At 36.6% G+C, this 25324-nt stretch overlaps 3 protein-coding genes across 16 annotated transcripts; 1 reads left to right on the forward strand and 2 right to left on the reverse strand.

Annotated features, from left to right (window-relative positions):
- Positions 1-1203: 1203 nt before the first annotated feature.
- On the reverse strand, positions 1204-8958 carry LOC147491218 (uncharacterized). Of its 5 annotated transcripts, XM_086564406.1 has the most exons (11): positions 8833-8853; positions 7956-8055; positions 7339-7455; positions 6391-6587; positions 6204-6309; positions 5947-6094; positions 5691-5824; positions 4696-4862; positions 3376-4610; positions 1648-1680; positions 1204-1546 (listed from the first exon to the last, which is right to left on the reverse strand). In XM_086564406.1, exons 2-9 carry the CDS (start codon positions 8023-8025, stop codon positions 4317-4319), a joined length of 1233 nt encoding a protein of 410 aa, XP_086420532.1. In that variant the 5' UTR covers positions 8026-8055; positions 8833-8853; the 3' UTR covers positions 1204-1546; positions 1648-1680; positions 3376-4316. The 5 variants fall into 5 exon arrangements, with proteins under 5 accessions (XP_086420532.1, XP_086420535.1, XP_086420531.1 ...); XM_086564409.1 differs by lacking the exons at positions 1648-1680; positions 8833-8853 and adding an exon at positions 8940-8958; XM_086564405.1 differs by lacking the exon at positions 1648-1680.
- On the forward strand, positions 8941-15178 carry LOC147491219 (uncharacterized). Of its 10 annotated transcripts, XM_086564412.1 has the most exons (7): positions 8941-9324; positions 9628-9708; positions 11730-11842; positions 11960-12082; positions 12263-12678; positions 13010-13194; positions 13649-15178. In XM_086564412.1, exons 1-3 carry the CDS (start codon positions 9121-9123, stop codon positions 11799-11801), a joined length of 357 nt encoding a protein of 118 aa, XP_086420538.1. In that variant the 5' UTR covers positions 8941-9120; the 3' UTR covers positions 11802-11842; positions 11960-12082; positions 12263-12678; positions 13010-13194; positions 13649-15178. The 10 variants fall into 10 exon arrangements, 3 of the variants coding, with proteins under 3 accessions (XP_086420538.1, XP_086420536.1, XP_086420537.1); XR_015197682.1 differs by lacking the exon at positions 13649-15178 and having other exon boundaries at positions 11743-11842; positions 11978-12082; positions 13010-13366; XM_086564410.1 differs by lacking the exon at positions 13649-15178 and having other exon boundaries at positions 13010-13366.
- A 6984-nt stretch (positions 15179-22162) lies between these two features.
- Positions 22163-24955, reverse strand: LOC147491220 (protein neprosin-like). The gene is made up of 7 exons (XM_086564413.1): positions 24689-24955; positions 23849-23935; positions 23365-23568; positions 23132-23287; positions 22968-23021; positions 22735-22878; positions 22163-22653 (listed from the first exon to the last, which is right to left on the reverse strand). Exons 1-7 carry the CDS (start codon positions 24809-24811, stop codon positions 22273-22275), a joined length of 1149 nt encoding a protein of 382 aa, XP_086420539.1. The 5' UTR covers positions 24812-24955; the 3' UTR covers positions 22163-22272.
- Between the last annotated feature and the right edge of the window lie 369 nt (positions 24956-25324).

Genomic DNA, 25324 nt, shown 5'->3' on the forward strand with positions numbered 1-25324 from the left:
AGCAAAAACTAAATACCAAAAAATTTTAGGATCTAAACTTCTAAAAAAAATGCAGTACTGAAGTGATCGATCTGAACGAAATATTCCAAACCGCAAATCAAATCCAAAGACATAACAAAGATATATAAAAAATTATTCTTAGTAATCAAGTGATTGCTTATTTTCTTTATTCGAGGAAGCAGGAAATGTATATCTTCCATATATTTAACTAGAAAGTAGGCCCGTGCATGCGTACGGTCTCTTTTGTAAACATGTTCAACAATCATAATTATATACATATAGAAATTTTCTACCAAATCGTGATTCCCGTTTTAGTCGCTAATCTATTGTAATTTCATAACAAATCGTTTTAATTAAATTTTAAAAACTCGTTTTAATTTTCTAACAAATTGTTTTAATTAAATTTTATAAACCTATTTTTTAATCCCGTTTTAATAGTTGATTTAATTTAATAATTTTCATTTTAATTAAATATGTTATATTTTTCCTTTTCAATATAGAAGGAATTCCTGTTTTAATAGGAAAAAGATTTCCGTTTTAATTAGAAGTGTTATAATTTATTTTTTCTAATAGAGGAGGAATTTATGTTTTAATAGGAAATTGATTCCCGTTAGGAAAGGAATTCCCGTTTTAATAGGAGATGATGACGTGTAATTTTAATAGAGCTCGAAAAATGCCTTTTGTGGGAGCTTTAATATTAAGACTAATTTGTTCTCGTTTTAATTAGATATGTTAGATTTTCCCTTTTCAATAGGAGAAGAATTCCCATTTTAATAGGAGAATGATTTCCGCTTTAATTAGAAGTGTTAGAATTTGTTTTAAGAAGAGTTCTCGTAGTAAAAAAAGATTCCCATTTGAATAGGAAATGATGTAGAATTTTAATAGAGTTCGAAAAATATCCCTTATGGGAACTTTAATATTAAGATATAGATAGAAATAGATTGGAATGGAAAGTGATTTTTAAATCAATATATAGTATTCCAAATCCAACTTTAATCCCAACCAACTAAGAGTGTATGTAACTTCCTAATTCCAATACAATTCCCTATTTAACCTCAAGACATCAGACCTGTGTCAAAAATGAAACTGTAAGTGTTTCAGTGTCTGTAGGTGCATCAAATACAAATCCATGAAAACAAAATCGCCACTGCAATCGGACTCACAATAATTAGCTATAAATAGAGAATGCTCATTGCTCAACAATGTAAAGACAATATAAGACTATAAGTTAATCATCAACTTTTTTCAGATAAAAATACAACTAGCGATCCCAGTTCCAGGAGTGGCCTACTTGATTGCAAAATAGAGATACATGTTCCTTCAACACTCAGATCTATCAGCATACAATCAAACATGACACAAAACAACAACAGACAGGCAAATCATCCTCTCCCTGTACTTTTGCCGATCAACAAAAGACATTTAAAAAAGGAGACCATCCATATTTATTTACCATGTGACTGGACAAGGTACTACATCGAACTCCATTCCGCAACTCTGCAATCATCCTTCCTGGTAACTCTTCTAGATTCACACACCATTACTCCTAAAAGAGACAAAGGAAAAATAGGAAATTTAAAATGACAATAAATTAAACATTTCTGACAATTGCTGCAGGTATCAAATAAATTAAGATAGGAACTTAACTTGTTCACAAACGAAACTAACCTCATATGCCTCCTTCAGACGACAAAAAGGACTGTAAGTTACCAAATTCATATAAATTTGGGGAATAATATCAAAGTTTCATGGCTAGTAATACCATAATGCCATCATACTCCATATACCATATACAAGCATGGGAATTTAAGTCTTGAAAACTAAGAAACGACCATTTTCATATTTTAACTAGTGTCAATCTTATACTGTGCTAACTCTTACGATTTTTTTTTTTCGTTAAATTCTTACGATTTTTTTTTCTTACTAATTAAAAGTTTCAGTTTTTCACCCATTACAGTTTCCCCAGTCTAAACTTTTGTAGTACGTTGAGCTCTACCTCAAGGTTTACATTGTCACCCTAACCTTGTCATTTACCAGCTAGTAAGTGGCTACACATCCTTTAGCACACTATCCAAGTATTTCACAACCACAACGAGTCTGATGCACTCTGAATTGGGATATTAAATCGTTGAGTACTCGCCGAGTAATCGCAACTCGCTATTTAGCCGACCCGACTAACAGTTTAATCTCCGATCACAATCGGGCTTAAAAACTCCCCGAGTACTTGGCCGATTAGCCGAGTAATTGTGTTCACTATTTTAATGTTGAACATTGAACTCAACATTTCACTGATTCGACCAACCCTTGATTCTGTAAAGTTCTACACTTTAATCATATTTATTTTAGTTGATTGAGTGTTTTAATTGTTTATTGATTCATTTGATTGATTGGGTTCTTAATTGGCTTCATTATGTTGGTATTTCAAAGTTAAATATATTTAGTAAGTATTTGTAAAAAAATATAGTGTTATGAAAAATTGCCCGATTAATACCCGACCGATTACACCTACTCGCTCTTCAAACGAGTAGCAATTTAACTGCACAACTCTCATTAAAGGGTCAAAAATGGTTTTAACCTAACCTGATAAGGAGTGAATTTTCAAATCGTTCATGGCCGATCCCTAATTGATAACAATTCTAATTGGCCATAGGTGGTAAGCCTAAAATATTATTACAGCCTAAAACCAATTAAATACAAAGTGGAAATCACAATTAAAGCAACCATAAAAATAGCCATAGGCTAAATTACATAAAATTATCTTTTCTCACTGTTGTCAATTTAGTTATCAATTCGGGGGGACCCTAGATTGCACTAAATCCACCCTTTCCTGCAAACAATTTGCTAATAACAGTATAACACCAAATTGATGCCTGGGGGGGGGGGGGGGTGTGGCGTCTAGCAGAAATGCAGAATGAATACAAAGCTTCAGTTTTCCTTAAATCTGAATAAAGACAAAAACAAAAGCATAACAAACTTTCCTGATGAAGACAAACAAAACCTCATTTGTTAAGACGCAATGCGGGATTTAACACCTTTATAGCATTAATCTCTATACAATTTTAAGTACAACATAGGACATATACAAACCTTCTGATATATGATATATCATCATAAACATATTGTCATAGCAATCACCATACAAAAGCTAAGATGGAAAAAAGGCAACAACTTTGTGTCTATGTCCTTGAAAGAGTCACTCTTTTGGTTGGAAAGGTAAAATGGGAAAGTTTTTCCAATTTGCAAGGTAAACAAGCACAATCTTATTTATTTTCTCCGATAATAAGCACAACCTTATATAACATGCCTATATGATACAAGTAAATCTAGTTTTGTTTGATGAAACAAGACAAATTAACTCCATGATGAAATAATTACCTGTTTAGCGACAACCGATATTCCTGGGTGAAAAGAGGCTTCCGATTAGAAATACCTGTAAGAAAGCAGCATAACCCAAACGCCAAATTTCTCGTCCCCCACCAACATTTAACGTATCACTTCGTGACATACAGAACATATTATTTATCCACACCTTCACCATTCAAACATTCATTCTAATATTGATGGCCACTGACAACAAATAACACCTGATAGATTTCCACAGACCAACATGACCCTTAAAATAGTCGTTGAAAAAGTGATATCCCCATCCATCTCTCTCAACTGGATATGAAAGCCCATTCGCACCTGCCTCACTAGTGGATCCAGGAAATTAAATATGAAACCTCTCCCTGATTGCTGGCATAAGATATGCCAGATTCCACCAAATAAACAAATGGAATCTAACCATACATGTTCTCTGACTATAGTCGGGATCCTCTAAGTACCAAGTGGTTCACAACAATACATCATGCAAGTTAATTGTTTATGATTAAGAAAATGTCAGTGGGTTGCTTACCTATTCCTTCACATAAGGCGAATTAATCTTGACAATGACAAAAAGAGTAACTGTTGAACCGAAATACAAAATTGTTGCGTAAGGAACAAGTGCAACAACTACTACACAGCAACAGCAGCCAACCCCGTACTAAAAACAAGTAGGTGACCAGAAACGGACAGCAATAATTACCAAAACATGTGAAATGAAATCAACATTCTATCTAATTAGCTGATTGCTAATATAGTTGGGTTAAGTTAACTGGTGGATTAGTGGATTGGAAATTTGAAACTATACCTTCGTCAGCAACTCAAAAAATTACAGCAATATTTTCTCATTCTGCAATGTCTCGATACAAAAATGCAACCTCCACTCATTTTCAAAGTACTGCAGTCTGCAAATTTTGGTAAAGAAAATCTTCATTCTGTGTGTGTTTGTCTTCTCACTCACTCTTTCTCCTTACGACATCAATCAGATATTGGTTAAGTCGTTGGCCAAAAACTTTGGTGGAGAAAGACTCACTGACATGCTGTCGTGCTTCTCTACCCATCTTATCTACTACACTGGGATCCTTAATAAGCTTTGCCATAGCAAGTGAGAAATCTTGAGGGGTGGGATCACAGAGAAACCCGGTGACGCCATCCTTAACAGTCTCTACAGGGCCACCACTGTTGCATGCAATAACAGGCTTCTGAGCTGCCATTGCTTCCAAGGGAACAATGCCAAAGTGCTCATCCTACATTAGGAAAAAGTTATATTCCTGTCTTTTGAACATATTTTGGACCTTACCAAATAAAAGGACAAAATTAAATTCTATCCACCTTCGGAGTGTATAAAACACATAAACATTGAGAGAGCAGTGCATTTCTTTCTGCTGTGGAACAGGATGTAATGAAGTTAATCCGGTCGGAGACTCCTTCCCTTTCTGCTAAGCTTTTCAGTTCCTCCAGATAATCCACATTCTCTCTGAGGCGTTTATCAAAGCCACCTGGAATGACAGATATTTTATATGGAAAACTGGTCATTAAAAAGAAAGTTGGAAAGAGACCGAGACAACATACGCATTTATCACAAAAAAATTCCCATCATCTCATCTAAGGGCGTGTACATCTAAAATCGACTGAATATGATGTTTAAGCACAATAATGTAACTCATATAGCTTATCTAGAACAGCTGATCCACACTACGATACATAATCCTCAAAATCAGCACAATACAAGATCTGATCACGTTTTGCATTTTTTTTTTATTGGTACAAAATCTGATCAGGTTGAGAGTTGAGACATAAATATCAACAACAGGCCAATAAGGTCAAACTTATAGGAAGCTTAAGGGTTCCATATCTGGCCCTCTAGCATCATATACCAAGCACAAAAAACTCTCGCATGGTTATCCCAAAGTCCTTATTTATCACTAAAATGTGTCTGCACACGGTACAACAAATGTCCTGCAGTGCTGAAAATTCCACTCAACTTCCTTTGAACAACTACGTGCAAGAAGAACTCCCAGATTGCACTCTCATTACTCGGCTAAGACACATTTACAAAACTTTAACCTTAGGAGCATCCTCGTCCCCATCCCTAAAGCACTCTTTCTATGGCACCTTATCTGCCTACGGCTGTCGGGAACAAATATTCCTGCTGGAGATTGTCTAGTCAATGAGTTAAGATTCAGGGTAGAGAAAGTACAATGACATATTGACATGGACTACTGACTCTGATTGTTGGATTTGACTTAAGGGTATCCTATACTCTGATTCAACAATTCAATATTGCATGTTGATGTCATGAGCAGGAAATTGACAAAGAAGTTCACCTGCAATGGTCAGGGAAGCCCCGGCCAAATATTGACCTTCAGAAACATCTTGCAGCGAACGAAGAATTGAAAATGAAGAAATAGCTAACTCAATGTTCTTTTTTCTTTCAAAACGGTTGATTGATAAAAAATTCCTGCGTGACAAAAGTAACTCAAATGTGACATTTCAAGGATAAGTAGAATAACCAAAATACTCTGAATAACGTTAGAACAGCTGAGCCTACAAGATACCAAGATATACAAACATGCTGATTACTTATAAGAAGTGGATTCATCAAACTGCTCCACATTAACTGCAGGGTAAAGAACGGCTGGTTGGATTCCCCGTGAATTAAGAAGCTTGAATGTATTGGCAAAAGTGGAAGCCGTAAATCTGCTGTTAACAAGAATCAGATCTGCCATCCCTGTATATTCGAATAGCACTCAGATATATGCATGGAATAAAATGGAAATTAGTGGATGCAAATGCATTTCAAATGAGAATGGAGAAAGTGTAATTAGTGATTAACAAACCAGTAGTTGCTTCTTCAAGCATGTCGATTGGTTTCCGATATACCCTTCTCAGAGCAGTTGAATGTTGTGCCAGTAACAAATCAGGAAAATGGCAATAGAAGACAACCTGGAGAGATTATCTGCCACTATATAAATTAACTAGTTCCACGAGGCTTCACCAAAAAAATCAGAAGGAATTATATTTTACTTTTGTTGACTTCATAGTCTTTATGAAGGGGATGACGATAGAGACTTGGTCTGCCAATACAACATCAAAAGATGCCCGCCACCTTAGTAGTACACAGAGAGCAACAAAGATACATCGTAAATATGCACAGACGGCGTGGAAACGGTAGATTATATGTCGAGGTAGGAAAGAGCCATATACCGTTACTGGAAATGTACCTGGATGATAAATGCATACGGAAGCTTCATAAGTATTAGGAAGCAACTTGCCATGAACAAGTAATATAATCACATGCTTATTCTCAAATGGTTTTGCTTGGTTCCCAAGGAAAAATTGCATTACAACTGTATAAGAGCTATGGTTTACGAGAACGTGTTGCATCTTGGGAATTGTTCACACTACAAAACAAAGAAAGATGAAGACGATATGATAGAAGTTTCTCAAATCTACTAAAGGCAGCAGAATTGCCAACCGTTTGAATCCTTGACTCCTCTGCTGCTCTACATTGTTTGTAGCCTTCTCGCCTTTTAGGTGTCTTATATTTTAGTGGACTAACAGCTCTATTCTACTTCGTGTTTAGCATCAGGGCCTTTATGAAATGCCTAATTTTTTATACACGTTCATCATAACTAATCACTTCCTGAATAGTTAAACAAGGATTTTTCCACAGTCAAGCTTCTTTCTTATACAATCACCATGTCATATTATGGTAACACTGGCTATCACACGGATGAATGTCATATATGGTCTTGCTTGGTCCATAAGGAAAAATTGCATTGATACTGAATAAGAGGGAGAGATCGTATGAAAAAAGAGAGGAGGGGGAGATTGCATGAAGCCATGAATTTAGCTTTCCGTGGAAACTTAATCTATGAACCAAACACAGCCATAATTATTCTTACACATAATTTATTATTGTGCTCAGAGTCACTACAATAACTTCAAGAAGAGTGAAACAAAAATACACACCATCAAGAGTTTCCTCAAAACACCGAGTTTTGTCATGATGTGAAGTGAATATATGGACATTGTGGCCTTGTGATGTTAGTTCAACAGCAGCGTCAACAATTAACCTTTCAGCTCCACCTACACAGGATAGATCAACCGCTCACAAAATAGTGATGAAAATCATGTGTTTTTTTACTCAATAAAAAGATGGTATTGGTAACAATAGAACTCTTCCTTAAGTAAACGATTGTAGGACAAAAAAAAAATAATAAAAATAAAAATATCCAACTGTTCAAGTAGTTTTCGACGCATGTATCAAAGATAAAAGACCACACTAATACTACAACTTTAAAATTTCTTTGAAAAAGTACATAACATATCTTCATTATTTAACCTAGAAAAAGAAAAACTGAAATAAAACTAAAGAGAGTGACTAGAACTAAACTCCAAGATGTGAAAGCCATTCTTAGTCAACTGATTCCTTAAGCTAAAGATTCTATCTGTAAGGTACTCTACAACTTCCATACTTAAAAAGTAAAAGATAAATAGCTAAAGTGTTATGTATTCAAACATCGTGATAAAATACTACTCACAATCAGCAAAACTATCTTAAATAAGGAATGAGATGATAATTGAACCTATTCCAAGATCAGGATGAATGATCGCAATGTTTAACTTCAAGCTTCCTTTTCCTTTTTCCTTCTCCATATTAAATCCCCCAGTTAACCACTTAATTTTCTGTTAAAAAAAAACACAAATAATATAATATTCAGTTTCCTCAACAACAACAACAATAATGGTAAAATGCAGGTCTACACATGAACAAGACCGACCTGAAAAACAATTCAATTGACGGTTTAAATTGATTGTTACCAAATTCCAAATGCCCATCCTAAAAAGTTCAATAATGCAATAAAATAATAATAAAGTAAAAAAAAAATCTCCTTTACAATTTTTGCTTATTTTTCTCAATTTTCTTCCCCTTTAACACACCATCCAATCAAAAAAGCAAGAACTCAAAACCCCAACAATAGTGATCTAATAACAAGCATAAAAATACGTCAAAACATATCTCTATATCATTTCAAAGTCCAAATACATTGCAAATAATGAAACAAACATAATTGTGACTTATTTTTACATATAAACATAAAAGTATATATATTTGAAAGAAAGAAAAAACTGTAAGCAGTACATGGATTATTCAATGCAAGAACTCGGCAATATGCATATTGGTCATCTAGAAACATATAGAATTATCCATCCCTACATTCATATATCAACCTGAAAGCGTTTGCACCCTTCCCAGCGTTGAAAAACAGTTGCGCCTATTTCTAGAACATGGAATATGTGAGCAATATAAAGCTATCACGCACATTTCTTGCAACATAGTTTATAAAAACTTCAACCAAAGAATACACCGATACAACACTAAAATAGTAACCACAAAGCAATACAAAAAATAGTATTGACATACATGAAATCAAAGTATGGCAACATAAAGAGAAAACGTACGCTACTTTGCAGCTCCAAATCACACCTGTAAACAGCTGTTATTCTTACTTTTCAAAGAAGAACGTTTCGTAAAATATCAGTTTTAATGGTTCTAGTACGAGACATACCGGAATGTTTCGATAACTGTCCTTCGCTTGTTGAAATTCGTAGACATTAAAGGCCCACAACAGAAAGCTGATAACTGCACAATCTCGTTCTTATTACTGGTTCTTCGTAATCTGTTTGAAGATATGCCTCAAAAGAGACCATGTAGTGTCTTAAGGAATAAAAAAAAAAAAAAGACTGTAGATGATATCTGAAAAAGAATTGTTAATTGTTCCAGATTTTGTCATGGGAGTCAGCAAGACTGAGATAAACTTGCTAACGTTGCTTAGCGCGGCACCTCGTCAACAGAATGAGGCAAAGCTCATGCATGTAAGTAATACAAATTTGTTTACTATGGGAGTTATTGGAACAACTGAAGGCAGAGACTACGCCGGATGGCTTGCCAAGGTTAGCATATTTTTCTCTCCTGTTTGTCATCCTGTGTTACTATGTGCATGCAATAGCTTTTTATGTATGCAATAATTATGTGAAAACAATTAGGGCTAAAATTAGTTGTGATATTTAATGATGACTCCTTAAAAAACCCTTGAAGCTGTGGCATTGCTACGCATGTGGCCAATTAAAACTTGGGAATTATAGGAGGAGGCTGCTATGTTTGTATGTACATGAGGGCCTTATCACTTTCTTTGTTTTGATAGTCTTGTAAATTCTGTCTAATCTGTAATATCTTCTTTATCTTCATTTTCTGAGAAAACAATCATGTGGAAGATCATAGATAGTGGCTACTCGGAGAAGATTGAAGACATTGCTGCCAGGTTTTCCTACCCACCGGTGCGTGTAATGGTTTAAGTCCTTTGAGAAAACCATATGGATAATATCATTTCAAGTTTTCTTACAAATGCTTTTAACGACCGGGTCCATGGTGACACCCGTAGAAATAAGGCTGTTGTTTTAAGAGACACATCTGGTCTATACGGATCCCCTTTGGATTTTGGAATGGCAGAAAATTAACTTAGGTTTCCACTTTATGTTCCGCCTGTTGGTCCAAGATGTTTGAGAATTGAGAATACTAAGCCACTTGCCTTCTAATAATCACCTCTAACCGCAAGTCCAATGGGGAATGGTATATTTTGCATGCTAGTAGGGTGCCAACTCAGCAATTTGAAACTTTTAGCATGCTAGGTATATTTAGCAGGTGAAAATGTTCCACTGGGGATTTTTAGCATGTAAAAAAAAATGCATTCAGGGCAAAAATTGTTCTGTATGTATACTAAGTGACGTACATATCGCACAAATTTTACCGTTTCTTACCTTCTTTAAGATGATGGCTGATGTCGGATAGGGTACCTATACTCTAGATGATTCTCGATTATTATTAGGACTTAAGTTATTTCTTAATTTGTGTCGAATTAGAATTAGAAGTAATTCCTATTTTGCATTGCTTAGAGTCCAAGAAGCCATATCTATAAATATGGCTTCTCTAGTATTTTGTAAGAACCAACTCATTATGATTATTTATCAATTGAATTGAATTTAATCTTATTTTATTTTATTTGATCTATCTTTCCTATCATCCCTATTGTATTCTAAATCTTCATCTTCTTTTTACTTATTGTTCTTGTTCATCTATATCTATTATCTTTCTTCTTCACTTCTCTACTAATCGAGATTTCATAATCTCTTTCTTCTAAATCTCTACTTCGTTCAACATTAATTGGTATTCAGAGCTACACTTTTTAGATTCCTATCTAGAAAGCGATCCATCACCATCATATCCCCCCCCCCAACAATTACTTTTAATTCTAATTTGACACAAATTAAGAAATAACTTAACTCCTAATAATATTATTCTAGAATCATCTAGAGTATAGGTATCCTATCCTGCATCAATGGCAAGTATGGATACTCTAAGATAATTGCCATAATTGCCCATATAGCACCCCCATTGGACATTTGGACTTGCTTTAAGATGATAGTCTGATTTCCTCATTTTTCTGCTGCAATGTATCCATACTCTACTGTCTGGAGCTATTAAATGGAATTGCAGCATTTTGACCCCCCCACTCTGATCCAATTCTTTAATGCTTTCTGCCTGAGAGCCTCTTTTTAGCCAGATGTAAAATACTTACTTCATAGTGGTTTTGTTTGACATATCAATGACTTGCTTGGGTTGTTGTACACTGGCTAAGAGATCCTATGCTCGAACCTACTCTTTAATAGGTTATTTAGCTTGATCTGAGTTTTGACTCAATTCTATCTGCTAAGTTTCGTACTTCTTTCTTTTTTTGTTTATTTGTTTTTGCTGAGTTCCTTTATTAGCTACTTTAGCATGTCACCTGTTTCGACCCCTACCTACGTGGCAAACATCCAGTAGTAGGGGTCTCCATTTTTATTTGTTTAATCGACAGGGCTAAAACCTAATTTGCAATACCATCGATAAATGTATATGCCCATTAACTCATGTGTCTAAAGCTGAACCTTAACCACATGGTTTGCCACTAACGTATATTAATTTATGTCCAGATTCGTTTCTTATCAAAGAAATAATTATCAATTGAAAATTATATTCAATTACAATTACTTAAGCTACAAGATTACTTGAGCTACAAGAAATCTCTACTCTACACATATAAATACCAAACTATTTTTGATAAAGAACTACATTCTTGAGACTTGATCCCATTGATAATTTGGGTACGTAGGAAATCGAAAGGTACAGTCTCATCATTCTCTCGATCACCATTACTTTTCTTACTACTTCTCTACGTTATTCATCTCTTTTGTCATCACTTAGTGTTTTGATCATATTTGGTAAAACATCACCTTAATCAACTTTTTGGCAACATTACTAGTTTGATATGCCAGGATCTTTGGAGGCTGTTGATGTGGCTAGAGATGAGCAAATAGCTCATAGAATGGAGTAAAAAACACGCATTCCTCCTCCACTATTGCGAAGGAGATTAGTGTAAGGCTCTTTTTCATAACATATATATTGAAGGAATGCAAGTTAAGCTGTAACCCCAACCGATTTTGGTGGTCTTGTTCTTTCTTTCGTGTATCTTATTATTTACAATGATTATAGTGGTGGTCAACTGCTCAGATCTCATCCAAAAGCTGAAGATGTAAATGATGATATTACAGAAGTTGATCCATCAAGCCCTGCCAAGTTGGATGCTGGGGCATAGACACACATCGAAAAGCATAGGTACTCTGATATCTTTGAAGCAGAATGACAACTGCTTGAATACTTATATATCCATCTCCATGGAATGAAAGGCATTATCAGGAATTTTTTTACTTATACTATGGATGTTAATTTGTGCTTTTCAGAATTCGTGTATTCACACTGTTGGTTCACATTTTTGGTTTTGCTTTCTTTGAACAGAAAGCTTCAGGAGGACTTGACAGATGAAATGGTTGGTCTGGCACGACAGCTTAAGGAGAGTAGCCTCATGATGAATCAACCCTTGCAAGACACGGAAAAGGCATATGATTCACTGATCCCGTGTCAAATTATATTTTGATTATTTTCTCATTATAACATTATTCACAGTGCCCAGTTGGCCTAGAGACTGAAGTGCAATTTAAGCCAATTTTATTTTGGAACAAGCTGGTTTCGAGAGCTTGACAATGTATCATTTTGTCGGGCCCAATGCTTATTTGATTTGCTTTTCACTAAGTAAAACAGAAACATCGTGTATTCACTGATGGGAACTTGGTTAGTGAAGTCTTCTCCATTCTCAAGAAGGATCTGATGTGTGATATGAAATATTGGAAAGTATTGGTCCAGTGTTTACTAAGGTAGGTTCTTTGTTCAGTCCTAAAAAGCTTAAATAATTGTAGGCTTTACAGAAGTGTGTGTAAAATCCTTGTGAAGAAGTGCTTTCTCGTTTTTGAGTATAATAGAAGCTGAAGCATAGGTGTAGGGACTCATTATATTCAGTCTATCGTGTTAACCTCTAATAAAATTCACCTAATGGAATTGTGTTACATGAGAGAACTGACCTATATAGTATTTACTTAAAGTTGTATAACCAAAGTTTACTCTAGCAGTGTGGGGACATATTTTGTCTTACATGTTTTTGCTCCCCTTGATGATTACTCATACAGCTTTGTTGTGGTTTGCATACAGCTACTTGATTCTACTGAGAAGGCAGTGGAGCATAGCTTAGCAAGTACTGGTCATGCTAATGCACGGGCAATGGGGACATACTCATGAAGTTTCAAAACCACATGCTTTACATGGCTCATAATCTTTTTCATGACTTGTATAGTCGTCATGGTTGTGCTTCTCATCCGTGTGACGTAGCCACTTAGGTATGTCAATGAGCAAAAGAGTTATCTTTTTCTAGTTTTAGAAGCATGGTAAGGCATGAATGTCACGGAGTCAGTGTTTTTATGTGTTCCACAATCCACATTGTTTGCCACCTCTGTAAATTACAAGAGTGATAAGTACTACGTTAAAAAGTGATACACGTTCAAATAGTTACATACCTTCTTGATTTTTAACAGAGCTACCGCATGGTTTATCAAAATATTGTCTAAATTTGAGAGGAAAATGTTGGCTGAATTTATCAAAAGAATAACGTATGTGATGAGAACAGTTTGGATTGGTCATTGGTGATAGCCTGATAGGGGGCATATTTCCATTGAGTGGGGGGGATAACCTTCTCGTAAAATTGTATTCTCTGGTCTGCAACGTATTCTTCCAACGTATTAATCAAAACTTTCGGAGCTTTTGGAAGTAGCCTCATTTTAAAATTTTACCCAGGTTTCCTGATTATTTCCGTATACAGTAGAAGTGATTCGAGACTCGAGATGGTAACGACGGATGCGTGAGTGTTGGATGGATCATCAACGGCAATTGCTATGCTACATCATTTTGATATTGTGCAGGGGTTTGGTATGGATTTGAGCATTGAATAAGTGTGAGGTTTGGCCAAATTGGTTTTGGATTCAAGTTTTGGTTATAACTTACAAGATTCAGGAAGGACTTAAGGAGAAGACACAAGTGCCCGAATAGGATCATGTTTAGGTCTGGGATACATTTCACAGAACCCTGCATTATTATTCCAGTTACAAGGAAAACCACAAACTATAATCCCCATCACCCCCCTTCTCCTTCCAATCAGACAATCATATGATCTAAAAACAAAATAAAAGGAAAGGAAAAAACCTTGATATGCAAGTCATAAAAATTTAATTTAGATATCTTCAACAGTAACCGAACTTGTAATTTTGTAAATATGTATGTATGAGCAATAAACACCTCATTTACACGGCCAGGTAACACTTCGGGGCTTCTGAATCCTTCCTTACACGCACAAGGCCACAAGCTATGTAATTTAGAACCTTACAAATCTCTTCACTCACTCAACGGATTCACATTTGCACTGATATAATGATAGCAAATTAGCAAACATATTATTCAAACAATTTCGTGAGAGTGCGCTCCTGACCTCGTCACATTCTCTTTTTGAGGACATTTTGTAGTAGTTTGCACACAACATACTGTATCTAGACTGAGATAATTTTTTTTTTTAATAATCGAAGGGACTTTAATTTGACGTCATATTGTGTTACTCACTGTCTCACTTACTCACTCTCCTTGTTCCTATCTATCAATATATATTAAGACTGCAGATCGAGTACTTCCCCGTGGTACATGGAATATCTCAACTTTCGTATTTGCTATAACTCCCAAAGTGAGTCGTGTTGCTCCCACTCACTGTATTCAGTATAGTTAGAAAAAGGCGATGCAATCTGCAGCGCTTGTGTTAACTCATTCCACATTGGTGAATCCAATGGTGACTCATTGATTGCTTGAATTTGACTTGGGGAGAGTCTAACTCTCGTTGGACCTGAACTTGAACTTGAACACTCAACTTCAAGCAGAGCGCCTGCTGAACCAACAAGACGTGAAGCTGCCTCATGAGCTGCTGATCGAATGTCATCAGGATTGGAACTAATTGGTCGGGGTAGCCTATCTACCATTTCCGGAAAGTTGAGTCGTGCCCCTTGTCCCCTAAAGTATAATGCAGCTACATCATGGGCAATGGCAGCCATTTCCGGTGTTGAAAAGCTCCCTAACCATACTCTACTTTTTGTTCCAGGCTCTCGAATCTCACATACCCATTTCCCCCATTTCCTCTTGCGAATTCCCCGATAATCACATTTTTCATTTGAAGGGAACTGCGTGCCACCGATACCAATAATATTTTGATCCATGAAGTATGGTGGTAGATTTGAGATAAAGATTCTGTTCAGAAATGTTTCATATAGGTTTAAGCCTTAAGCCTTCAAATCATCACATTGAGTATGAACTATATATAGGTAGTCATGGTGAAGGATTAGAAACATGTGACTTTTAAAGTATGGAATGAGGGAGCTTCTTAGTAACTACCAAGAGTGGTACGAAATTTATATGTTTCTGTTTAGAAGTATGGGTTTGTTTAGTATATATAAAATAATAGGAAAATCTGTTATCCAAGTGTTGAATCTTACATAGGAATGAGCATGGATAGAGTCACTGATATGATATTTGAAACTTTTACAGGTAGTTAGAAAAACAGCTGGATGAAAGTGTAGTTTTCTGGATTCCATTACTAAGATTTGGGCGTTCGACAATAGATTTGGACTGTCACCGGCATTGGTAGCTGTCGGTTTGACCATAACAGGAAGGTGGACTTCCCATCCGTACAGTACTTGTTTCTTTTTTCTTTTGATTTCCCAACAGCACTGAAGTGATATGCTTTTAATATCACTTGATATCATTTTAATACTCCAGTGTTATAGTATCAGAATCCCTTTTTTTCTCTTTTATGAGTTTCAGCAAGGGGTTGCACACATTGATAATCTTTGCTCTAATTAGTTCGTACAAAGTGCTTCTGATCCACAAGAAGTCAACAACAAAGCTTTGTCCCAGAGGCCATGCAGAGGTATACATTTTGTTAACTGAATGTGTCCAGCAGTCCAGGCCTCCAAGAGTCCAAGGTATTGCCAAGACAAGATAAAAGAACATGTTGGAAGCTGGAACCTAGGAATGATACGATTCTCATTAGTTCTTTACTATATTTTCGTGACAGATAAATGCCTATAGGACGTAGAAAACAGCTTATACGCGCAAAAGAGAGAAGACCAGAAATTGACTTGATATGAGGAGTAGTTCATAAAATATTAATTTTGAAAATGGCAAGTGTGGAAGGTATAGAACCCTACCTTAAATTTTGTGCAACAAATTATGATTTTACACGAGTCCAAATGATATAAGTCATATGGCACGTTTTGAAGAAAAAGTACTGAGATAGGTGGCACCTGACCCCCCAGGTGGTGTTTTATGTATTTTATCAGGAATGTTATGACTTTTGAAACAACTGACTTCAACAATGTTGCCGCCACCTTCCATCCCAAATCCCCTGCCAACCAGAAAATAGAGAGGAATTTCATTGAATTGGAAAGCTTGTAATCAATGTTTTTAGCTTACAAAAAAACTACTTGAAATTAAGGCTGTCTTTGGTTCAAAGAAAATTGAGAAAAAGAAAGTGTTTCCAAGGAAATTGAAAACTTTTGAATGTTTGGTTCACAATGGAAAATAAAAAACTAGAAAACAGATTCTTCAAATGTGTTAAAAAGGAGGAAAATATTAGAAGAGTGCGCGCTCTGACATCGAACAACTAGAGCGCGCACACGCCTTCCATTCCAGTATCGCACCCTGTACCGTTTGTTTCCTATTTGTTTTAGGATTTATATTAACGTAGATAGAAACAATGTGTACGTATTAGAAACTTATAATCTCTATATAAACAATTGTGTAAACAGTAGAAATTAATCACGTAAATATTCTCTCAACTCAATCTTTCTCTCTAATTTATCATGGTACGGTATTAGCCTAATTTCGATCCAAACCTTAACCCTAACCGCTCTAAGCTTCCGCCTCCTCTCAATTCTCAATGGCCGATGCCTCAAACACCAATAATGACTCTCCTTTAGGTTCAGATGATTCTTTCTTTGTACACTACTCAGATAGTCCTACGGCTATTCTCGTCTCTCCTCTGTTATCCGGTGACAATTATCCAACTTGGTTACAATCTATTTCTAGATCCCTTCGAGCAAAGAATAAATTTGGTTTTGTCGATGGCTCTGTCACACCTCCCACTACTCCCAAAGAAAAATCCAACTGGTCGCGATGTGATGACCTAGTTGCTTCATGGATTCTCAATTCTGTTACTCTAGATATCCGTGGAAACATCCTCTATGCCGACTCTGCATCCAAAATCTGGAAAGATCTAGGTGACCGTTTTTCACAAACTAATGCACCCAAGGTCTTTCAACTGAAGGATTCTGTCACTCTTCTCAAACAAGATAATCGTCCGGTATCTGTTTACTTCACTTTGCTTAAATCTTTATGGGATGAATTAAGTTCTTTGTCTACTATGCCTGCTTGTACTTGTGGTCATGCATATATTTTTGCCAAAGAGATTGAAGACGGTCGTTCTATGAAATTTATGCAAGGCCTAGATGCTCGTTTTCAATCCATTCACAGTCAAATTCTCTTAATGGATCCTTTTCCTCGTATGTCCAAGATTTATTCTTTAATCCGACAAGAAGAGAAGCAACAAGAGACTCATGCACTCTCTCTTCCTTATGCTCTAGACGATGTTGCCCTGAGTATCCACTTTCAAAAGACCAACTGGGTTTCTTCTTCGAAATAGGCCCATCTAAACCTCTGCAGCAAAACACTGGTTCGCAACAGCCTCGAGTGCGCGTGCCCTCAGATATAGGGTAACTAGAGCGCGCACGCGCTCGTCCATTATGCAATCACTATAACCGAGTTGGACATCATATTGGTACATATTACAAACTGCACAATTATCCCCCCAAGCCTGCTCAAGCCAATTCGGTTGCTACGGACTCCAATTCTCTTGTTTTTTCCACAAAACCATACAACCAACTTCTCAGTTTGCTTGATTCAAGTAGCACCACTTCACAAGCAAGACTGACATGTATTTCTCTCTCATGTTTTTCTAAATCCATATGCATGGATCATTGAGTCTGGTGCGTGCTACCAATCATGTCTGTTCCTCATTATATCTATTTTCTCATTATCATACTTGCTTAACACATTCTACTCTTAAACTTCCGGATAGATCATACCATTTAATTACTCATGTTGGTAGTGTTATTCTCTCTCCTTTATTGCATCTTGACAACGTTCTGTTTGTTTCCACTTTTCATTTTAATTTGCTTTCCATTAGTGAACTAGTCAAGTCTCACCCTATCTCTGTCACGTTCACTAATGATTCTTGCCTTTTTCAGGACCAGTTAGCGAAGAAGAAGATTGGATTGGGACGGCTTAATGGGGGACTCTACCATCTCCAACTAGCTTCCGTTTGCTCATCCCACAACTCTACCACCAATAATTTATGGCATTATCGCTTAGGACATCTCTCTTCCACGCCTTTGCAGATTTTAGCTAAGCAGTTTCCTTTCATTTCTAGTTCCAATAATGCTATTTGCAATGTATGTTTTCTCATTATTCAATAAAAACTATTAGACCTTTTCAAATAATTCATTGTGACATTTGGGGTCCTTTTCATTTACCATTCTATTCCAATGCTCATTTTTTCTTAACTATTGTTGATGATTTTAGTTGTGTTACATGAATTTATCTTATGACTGTCAAATCTAAAACTGCTATGTATTTACAATCTTTTTTTGCCATGGTTCATACTCAATTTAATTCTACAATACATTCGCTCATATTTGTCCATAGCAACATTGATGACCATTTTCATGAAATCCAAGTCCTTCGATCCAACAATGGATCCGAATTTATATCCCATAACATGCAACAATTTTTTTTTCCAAACATGGGGTTATCCACCAATGTAGTTGTGTTGCTACTCCCCAACAAAACGCTGTTGTTGAAAGAAAACATCGTCGCTTGCTCAACGTTGCACACGTACGAGCATTACATTTTCAAGCTCATCTCCGTTATCCTTCTGGGGTGGTGAATGCATTCTCACCGCAGCTATCTCATTAACAAAATTTCTAGCCCCTTGTTAAATGGCAAATCACCTCATGAGTTTTTGTTTACAACACCTCCTACTCTTGCCCATCTTCGTGTTTTTGATTGTTTATGTTTTGCTCACAACACTTCCATTAAAAATAAGTTTGATCACTGCGGAAAACCTGTCATCTTCATTGGTTATCCTTATGCTCAGAAAGGCTATCGCATTTATGATTTATCTTCTAAGAAAATTTATATTTCCCATGACGTGATTTTCCATGAGACTATATTCCCATATCAACATTTATCTTCCCCACCATCACATCTGCCAGTTTATCCCTTACCCATCCCAGACAATGAAACTTTCGACATTCAATCTTCTCCTGTCACTCCAGTAGACATAGCACGCAAGCGCTCTAATCCAGCACAAATTGAGCGTGCACACGCCCTCCCTCCTGTAACTCCAGTAGACAGAGCGTGCGCTCCCTATGATCCCGTACAAATAGAACGTGCACGTGCCCTCCCTCCTGACAATCTTTCAACTCAGTCAGCTCCGTCACTTGCAATTTTGGAACTCCCTCAGCCACCACAACCCAACCCTCCAACCTTACCTCGATCTACTAGAGTGTGAAACCCCCCACCACTTCTCATCAAAGATTATCATTGCCCTACTCTCACCAAGACACCTACAGTCCCTCGTTCGGCAAACCTCATCCAATCGGACTCTAAGGTAACACAATCTTCCACTCCATATCCTATGGCTTTCTATATTTCTGATACTAATTTTTCTACTTGTCATAAAGTTTTTTTGTCTAAAGTGTCTTCTTCAGTTGTTCCTACATCTTTTTCTCAAGCTGTAAAAATCTCAGAATGGAGAGCTGCTATGGCTACTGAAATTGCATCTTTGGAACAGAATAACACATGGGCTCTTGTTCCGTTATCCCCTCATCTTAAGCCTATTGGTTGTTAATGGGTTTTCAAGATTAAATATCATGTAGATGGGTCTATTGAGCGTTACAAAGCTTGTCTTGTTGCCAATGGTTAAATCAGATTGAAGGACGAGACTATCATGACACTTTTGCACCTGTTGCTAAATTAGTCACTATTCGATTACTTCTCTCCATTGCTACTATCAGACATTGGTCCCTTCATCAGCTGGATGTCCATAATGCCTTTCTCCAAGGCGATTTGGATGAAATTGTCTACATGACCTTACCTCTTGGCTTTGCCAAATAGGGGGAGCACAGGATCTGTCGCCTTAATAAGTCCTTATATGGACTCAAGCAGGCTTCTCGGCAATGGTTTGCCAAACTATCTACCACTCTTGTCAATGCCGGCTTCACTCAGTCTAAGTCTAATTATTCTATGTTCACTCATATTCGTGGTTATAATTTTACATTTGTTCTTGTTTATATATGTGGACGACATTCTAATCACAGGCAACAATCTATCTCTCATTCGGAACTTGAAGCAATTTTTAGAAGCAAAGTTCTATATCAAGGACTTGGGACGTCTTAAATATTTCTTGGGTATTGAGGTAGCTCGATCCAAAGAATGATTATTTCTTACACAACGCAAATGTCTTTTGGACATTTTGTCTGATTGTGGTACCACTGGTGGTCATATTTCTGAGTTCCCTATGGAACAAACATCAACCTCAATACCAATGATGACACGTTACTTTAGGATCCTACTGTCTATCGTTGCTTGATTGGGCGTCTCCTATATCTCACAGTTAAACGACCAGATATTACTTATTTTGTTAATTATCTCAGCCATTTCATGCAGTCCCCACGGATTCCACAACTCGATGCTGCTCATCGTATACTCCGCTACCTTAAAGGTTCGATCAACAAAGGGACTCTCTTATCCGCTACTAGTTCTTTACACATCTCCGACTTCTGTGACTCTGATTGGGCTTGATGTCCTGTCACTCATCGTTCTACTAGTGGTTATTGCACTTTTCTTGGTTATAGTCCTATCTCCTGGAGAACAAAGAAACGTACAGAGCACTGTATCCCGTTCTTTTGCTGAAGCCGAATATCAATCCATGGCTACCTTTGCGTGTGAACTTCAATGGTTGAAGTATCTTCTGCATGATTTAGGCATCTCTCACCCTTCTCCGATGACCATGTTCTGCGACTATCAGGCTACACTCCACATCTCTCAGAATCCAGTTTTCCATGAACGAACGAATCACACATCGAATTGGACTGTCATTTCTTACGTGACAAGATACAGACCAAGTTATTAGTTCGTTCCATCCTCAGATCAGGTGGCTGACACCTTCACTAAACCTCTCGGCAAGGACACTTTTCTAAGATTAATTCGCAAGTTAGGAGTTCTTGACATTCACTCTCCAACTTGAGGGGGAGTATTAGAAGACAGAGCGCGCACGCGCTCTGACATCGAACAACTGGAGCGTGCTCGTGCCTTCCATTCCAGTATCGCAGCCTGTACCGTTTGTTTCCTATTTGTTTTAGGATTTCTATTAACGTAGATAGAAACAATGTGTACGTATTAGAAACTTGTAATCTCTATATAAACAATTGTGTAAACAGTAGAAATTAATCAAGTAAATATTCTCTCAAATCAATCTCTCTCTCTCTAATTTATCAGAAAACAACCTCCATTTTAACACAGAGAGAGAGATTTTAGAGATGGCAGGTTTCAAAAGGTTTTGATTTCCTACTTCACACAAGTTTCACAAGCCTTGATCCAATACTCCCAAACTACACTCAACTACAACAAACTTTCCCATTTCCAACCAAACAGATAAAATCCAAATTCTTGGAAAATCATTACATAGAAAACCAAATCAAAGAATCTGTTTTGGTTTTTTAGAATCAGATTTCAGTGAACCAAACACAAAACACAGCCTAAATCAAGTGGCTATGAGTCCATGAACCAGTGTCGATCTATTCTGGTAATATAATATTGGATCAACTATTTTAATATACTGCCCTTTCTCAGTTTCTCCTATATAAGCCATTAAGCCGTAGAAACGTTATGGCCTGTCTGTTGGGACTTAGGACTACTGTTAGGAGTAGGAAAGAACGAGTTGATTTTGTCTGTGGTTGAACTGGGCAACTCACAACTGGGTAAGTTGTTGTAGGGAAGACTTTATGGTGAAGGTTTGAATAGCTGATCCAATCAGCCCATGGTTCATGTTCTTATCAAATTTTCTAGAAATAACTTGCTTTGAGATGTTTTTGCCTATCTGATGAGTGATTAGAAATTTGCTTGAAGTTTTTTTTTATGGCTGGTGCAGAAAGTTAAGGAATATCTTAGCCTTCAGGTAGATCAGCAATAATCCAAAACACTTGCGATATGCATAAGCATCCCCAAAGACTTGTCCAACAAGATTTATTTAGAATCATATCACCTTACCCTGAACAATCCCCACCCCCTGCTCCTCCAAACAAAACAATATACCCAATGTACCTTCTGAACCCAACATAACTTGCACCATAACATTTAGAATTATATCCCTCAATATTTATTGCAGTATTCCTAAGATCTTTATAGTTGTAATATTCATCAATTATTTGGATAGCTCTAGCATAACAGGTGAGTTGCATGTCTCTGATAACAAATTGGCCACTCCCCATTGGAGGGGATGGTTCATTTAAAGGACTAAAAACCTCCCCTCCCCATGCAATTTCATTAGCATGACTAGCCAAACTTGTGAATAGGTACTTTGGCCAGTATCCTATTAATAAATCATGGGGTAGTATAGACAGCCACCAATCCCCAGTTTTCGAGTCCTGCAATGGCACAAATTATTGTAACTAGAAACCAAAAAAATACCAAGGAGTACTAGTTTTTGGATTAACATAGGAAATAACCTGGAAAACATGGAACAGTCCTTCATATTGAACTCTTCCATGAGAAGTTGGTTCTAAGATTAATCCCAGTGTAGTCTCGGCACTTATTTGCACAAAACCTGCACAGCGAATATCGAAACAACCTGTCTGATTGAAGCCATCAGCCTGTTTGTTCATAAAAAAAATGGAAAATTAATTTATTAGTAATTAAATTTTAAATCAAACAAAACAAAGCATAAATGATGGACGTCTACCGTCCAGTAGCCGAACAGATGAGTGCGATTATCTCCATATAATGTTGGATTTACCTAATAACGAAAATGTGCAAAAACTTTTAAGTCTCCTAATGAATGTAAGAACCAAGAAAGATTAGACAGAGAAAGAGAGATGGTGTGAATGGAGAATGGCTATGACTTACTGTCCATCCAACTCGAATGCTATTGAGTTGATTTGTTATCCAGATTGCACCTTCACTAAATTGATCAGCTGTAACTTTTGGAGTATATACAGCCATGTAAGTTCTAGTCCCATGATACTTCATGTTCTCATTTATCTTTGTTTGGGCAACTATTATCTGAAAGTAGAGCAGTACGTTAGTCTTTTCAGATTTTAGATGTTCCTCAACACCATCAAGATGATTATTTTACTCACATGATGACCAGGTGAATAAGGTACATCAGTTCCAGGTCTATTAGGTATAACGTTGGACCTTCTCAAAACATCTTTCTGGACTCTCAAAATGGGGACTGTTCCTGGTGGACATCCCAAGCTTTTGATCCCAATTTGCGAGTAGTTAGACATGAACTTTGAAGAAATTTCTTTCCTAATGCCTTCTGGAAAGGAGGTTGGTTTGAGCTGCGTAACATGAAGAATGTGTAGTTAAATGAGTATCTGAGTGAATGCAAAGGAATTTTCAAACATGTATGCATATTTGCTATTTGTATATTTTGTCTACGTTGTAAGTCAATTAAATTATATAGAGATATTTTGCGCAAAATATAAGAAAAAGGCATGTCCATCTCCTGGTTCTTGATGTCCGATGATTTCTTTGTAACATTGCTTATACAGTTACATGGGATGTAGAACAATATGAATTACAAAGAGACAGATAGCATAAAGATGTGAAAATGAGAACCTGGATTTTGTGATTCTTGCTCAAAGGATGATTCATTGCAGGTTGTTCATAAATATTCACGCAATCGAATATCTGTCCTGCTTCAGTCTGTTGAAGTCACGGAAAAAGACAACGTTGTTTCTTATTGACTTTTAAGCTGGAGAAAATTCAAATATTAAGAACAATGTGTTGAAGACTTGAAGGTAAAACTGGCCTTGTGCTCAACTCTATATCAATCAGAATAAGATTTCGACTCGGGAAAATTTAACGCCAATTCCAAACACAAAATACCTGCTTGCTTAGTTGGTTGTTTTGAAGCATTTTGTATTTTTAATCAAAGTTTTGAAGCAATTCTGGTAAGATTTTTTTTTTAAAAAAAGAAGACAATAATCAGATCTTGGAATATGAAAATCAACTCGTTGAGGTAAATAATCAGTTGATGACATTTTGTTGTCCAGCTTTGTTAAGACTAACTCGACATGAAATTTCAACTGTTATGAGGAGATTTCAACGATTTTGATCAGTTTCTTGAGGTGTCCAGTTGCTTGTTACTTGGTCATGCACTCCCTGGTGGGGCTGTTGGGGGTTAGGCACAAGGCTAGGTTTTGGCACCAATTTCCCACCTTCGCGTTGGGGAATGGGGATGTTGGAGCTAAAAACTTAAATTACGACAAGTTAAACTTATTTCATTAAGAAAAAAAATAATTGATGAAGAAATTTGTCAATGGAAACACCACGATCAAATCATTTTTGAACAAAAATCAAACATATATAGTCCCGAAAAGAAAAATGAAACACGCAGACACACACAGAGTCACAGACACAAATTATATGGAAATGAAGCCTGAAAGAAGTACCCACTGTTATGATCTTTATAGCTTTCTTATGCCAAGATTGATATTCAGATACACTCCTTCCTTCCACTTGACTGTATAAAAGAAGAAATGCTGCAAAAACTAGTACCGTCGTCTCCTTTAAACTCATTGTTTGGGTGGTGACAATTTTGATGAAAATGTCGCACTAACTTTGGGATTTCCACAGCATGGAAATTTATACAGAGTGCATTTAAAGTTGGATGAAGTCCTAATTAATGACATGATTCCTCGTAGATTCTCTTACACAAAGTCATTTTATCTGGTGAGCCTGCATTTCAGCTGATTTTTGGAGATGGCTAATGTAAAGGAGCGTTTTAGATATCCATTACAAATGTGATAGGAGAGGTGTTAAATTGCCAATTACATAGGTGGGTACTTTTTTTTTTAAATTTTTTGTGCAATTTTCACCTGACAAGACTTGAACCCGAGACCTCTTATAAACCTAAGCACTGATACCATGTTAAATTGCCAATTTCTCCATAAGCTCGAACTTATGTGAAGGGTCAATTCTGAGAGGTGGCTCGAGAGAGAAATAGGTGGAACACACCTAGAAATTGGGGTGGAATAATCTCAACAAGAGGAGAATGGGTTTGGAAATGGTAAAGACCGAGTTCGTTGTTAA

The sequence above is a fragment of the Coptis chinensis genome, chromosome 6 (genome assembly GCF_015680905.1).
Source record: "Coptis chinensis isolate HL-2020 chromosome 6, ASM1568090v1, whole genome shotgun sequence".
NCBI classification, from domain to species: Eukaryota; Viridiplantae; Streptophyta; class Magnoliopsida; order Ranunculales; family Ranunculaceae; genus Coptis; species Coptis chinensis.

Bases quoted from the DNA above. Each gene is read 5' to 3' on its own strand.
- LOC147491218 (XM_086564407.1), bottom strand. The intron at 6,588-7,338 runs GTGTGTATTTTT...TTTATCATCCAG, and splicing joins TTTTGAGGAAACTCTTGATG to GTACATTTCCAGTAACGGTA. The intron at 4,611-4,695 runs GTGGATAGAATT...TTCCTAATGTAG, and splicing joins GTGTTTTATACACTCCGAAG to GATGAGCACTTTGGCATTGT.
- LOC147491219 (XM_086564412.1), top strand. From the start codon at position 9,121: ATGATATCTGAAAAAGAATTGTTAATTGTTCCAGATTTTGTCATGGGA. The intron at 9,325-9,627 runs GTTAGCATATTT...TCATTTTCTGAG, and splicing joins ACGCCGGATGGCTTGCCAAG to AAAACAATCATGTGGAAGAT. The intron at 9,709-11,729 runs GTGCGTGTAATG...CAACATTACTAG, and splicing joins CCAGGTTTTCCTACCCACCG to TTTGATATGCCAGGATCTTT.
- LOC147491220 (XM_086564413.1), bottom strand. From the start codon at position 24,811: ATGAGTTTAAAGGAGACGACGGTACTAGTTTTTGCAGCATTTCTTCTT. The intron at 23,569-23,848 runs GTTCTCATTTTC...CATGTTACGCAG, and splicing joins GCAAGAATCACAAAATCCAG to CTCAAACCAACCTCCTTTCC. The intron at 22,654-22,734 runs GTTATTTCCTAT...GTGCCATTGCAG, and splicing joins GACTGTTCCATGTTTTCCAG to GACTCGAAAACTGGGGATTG.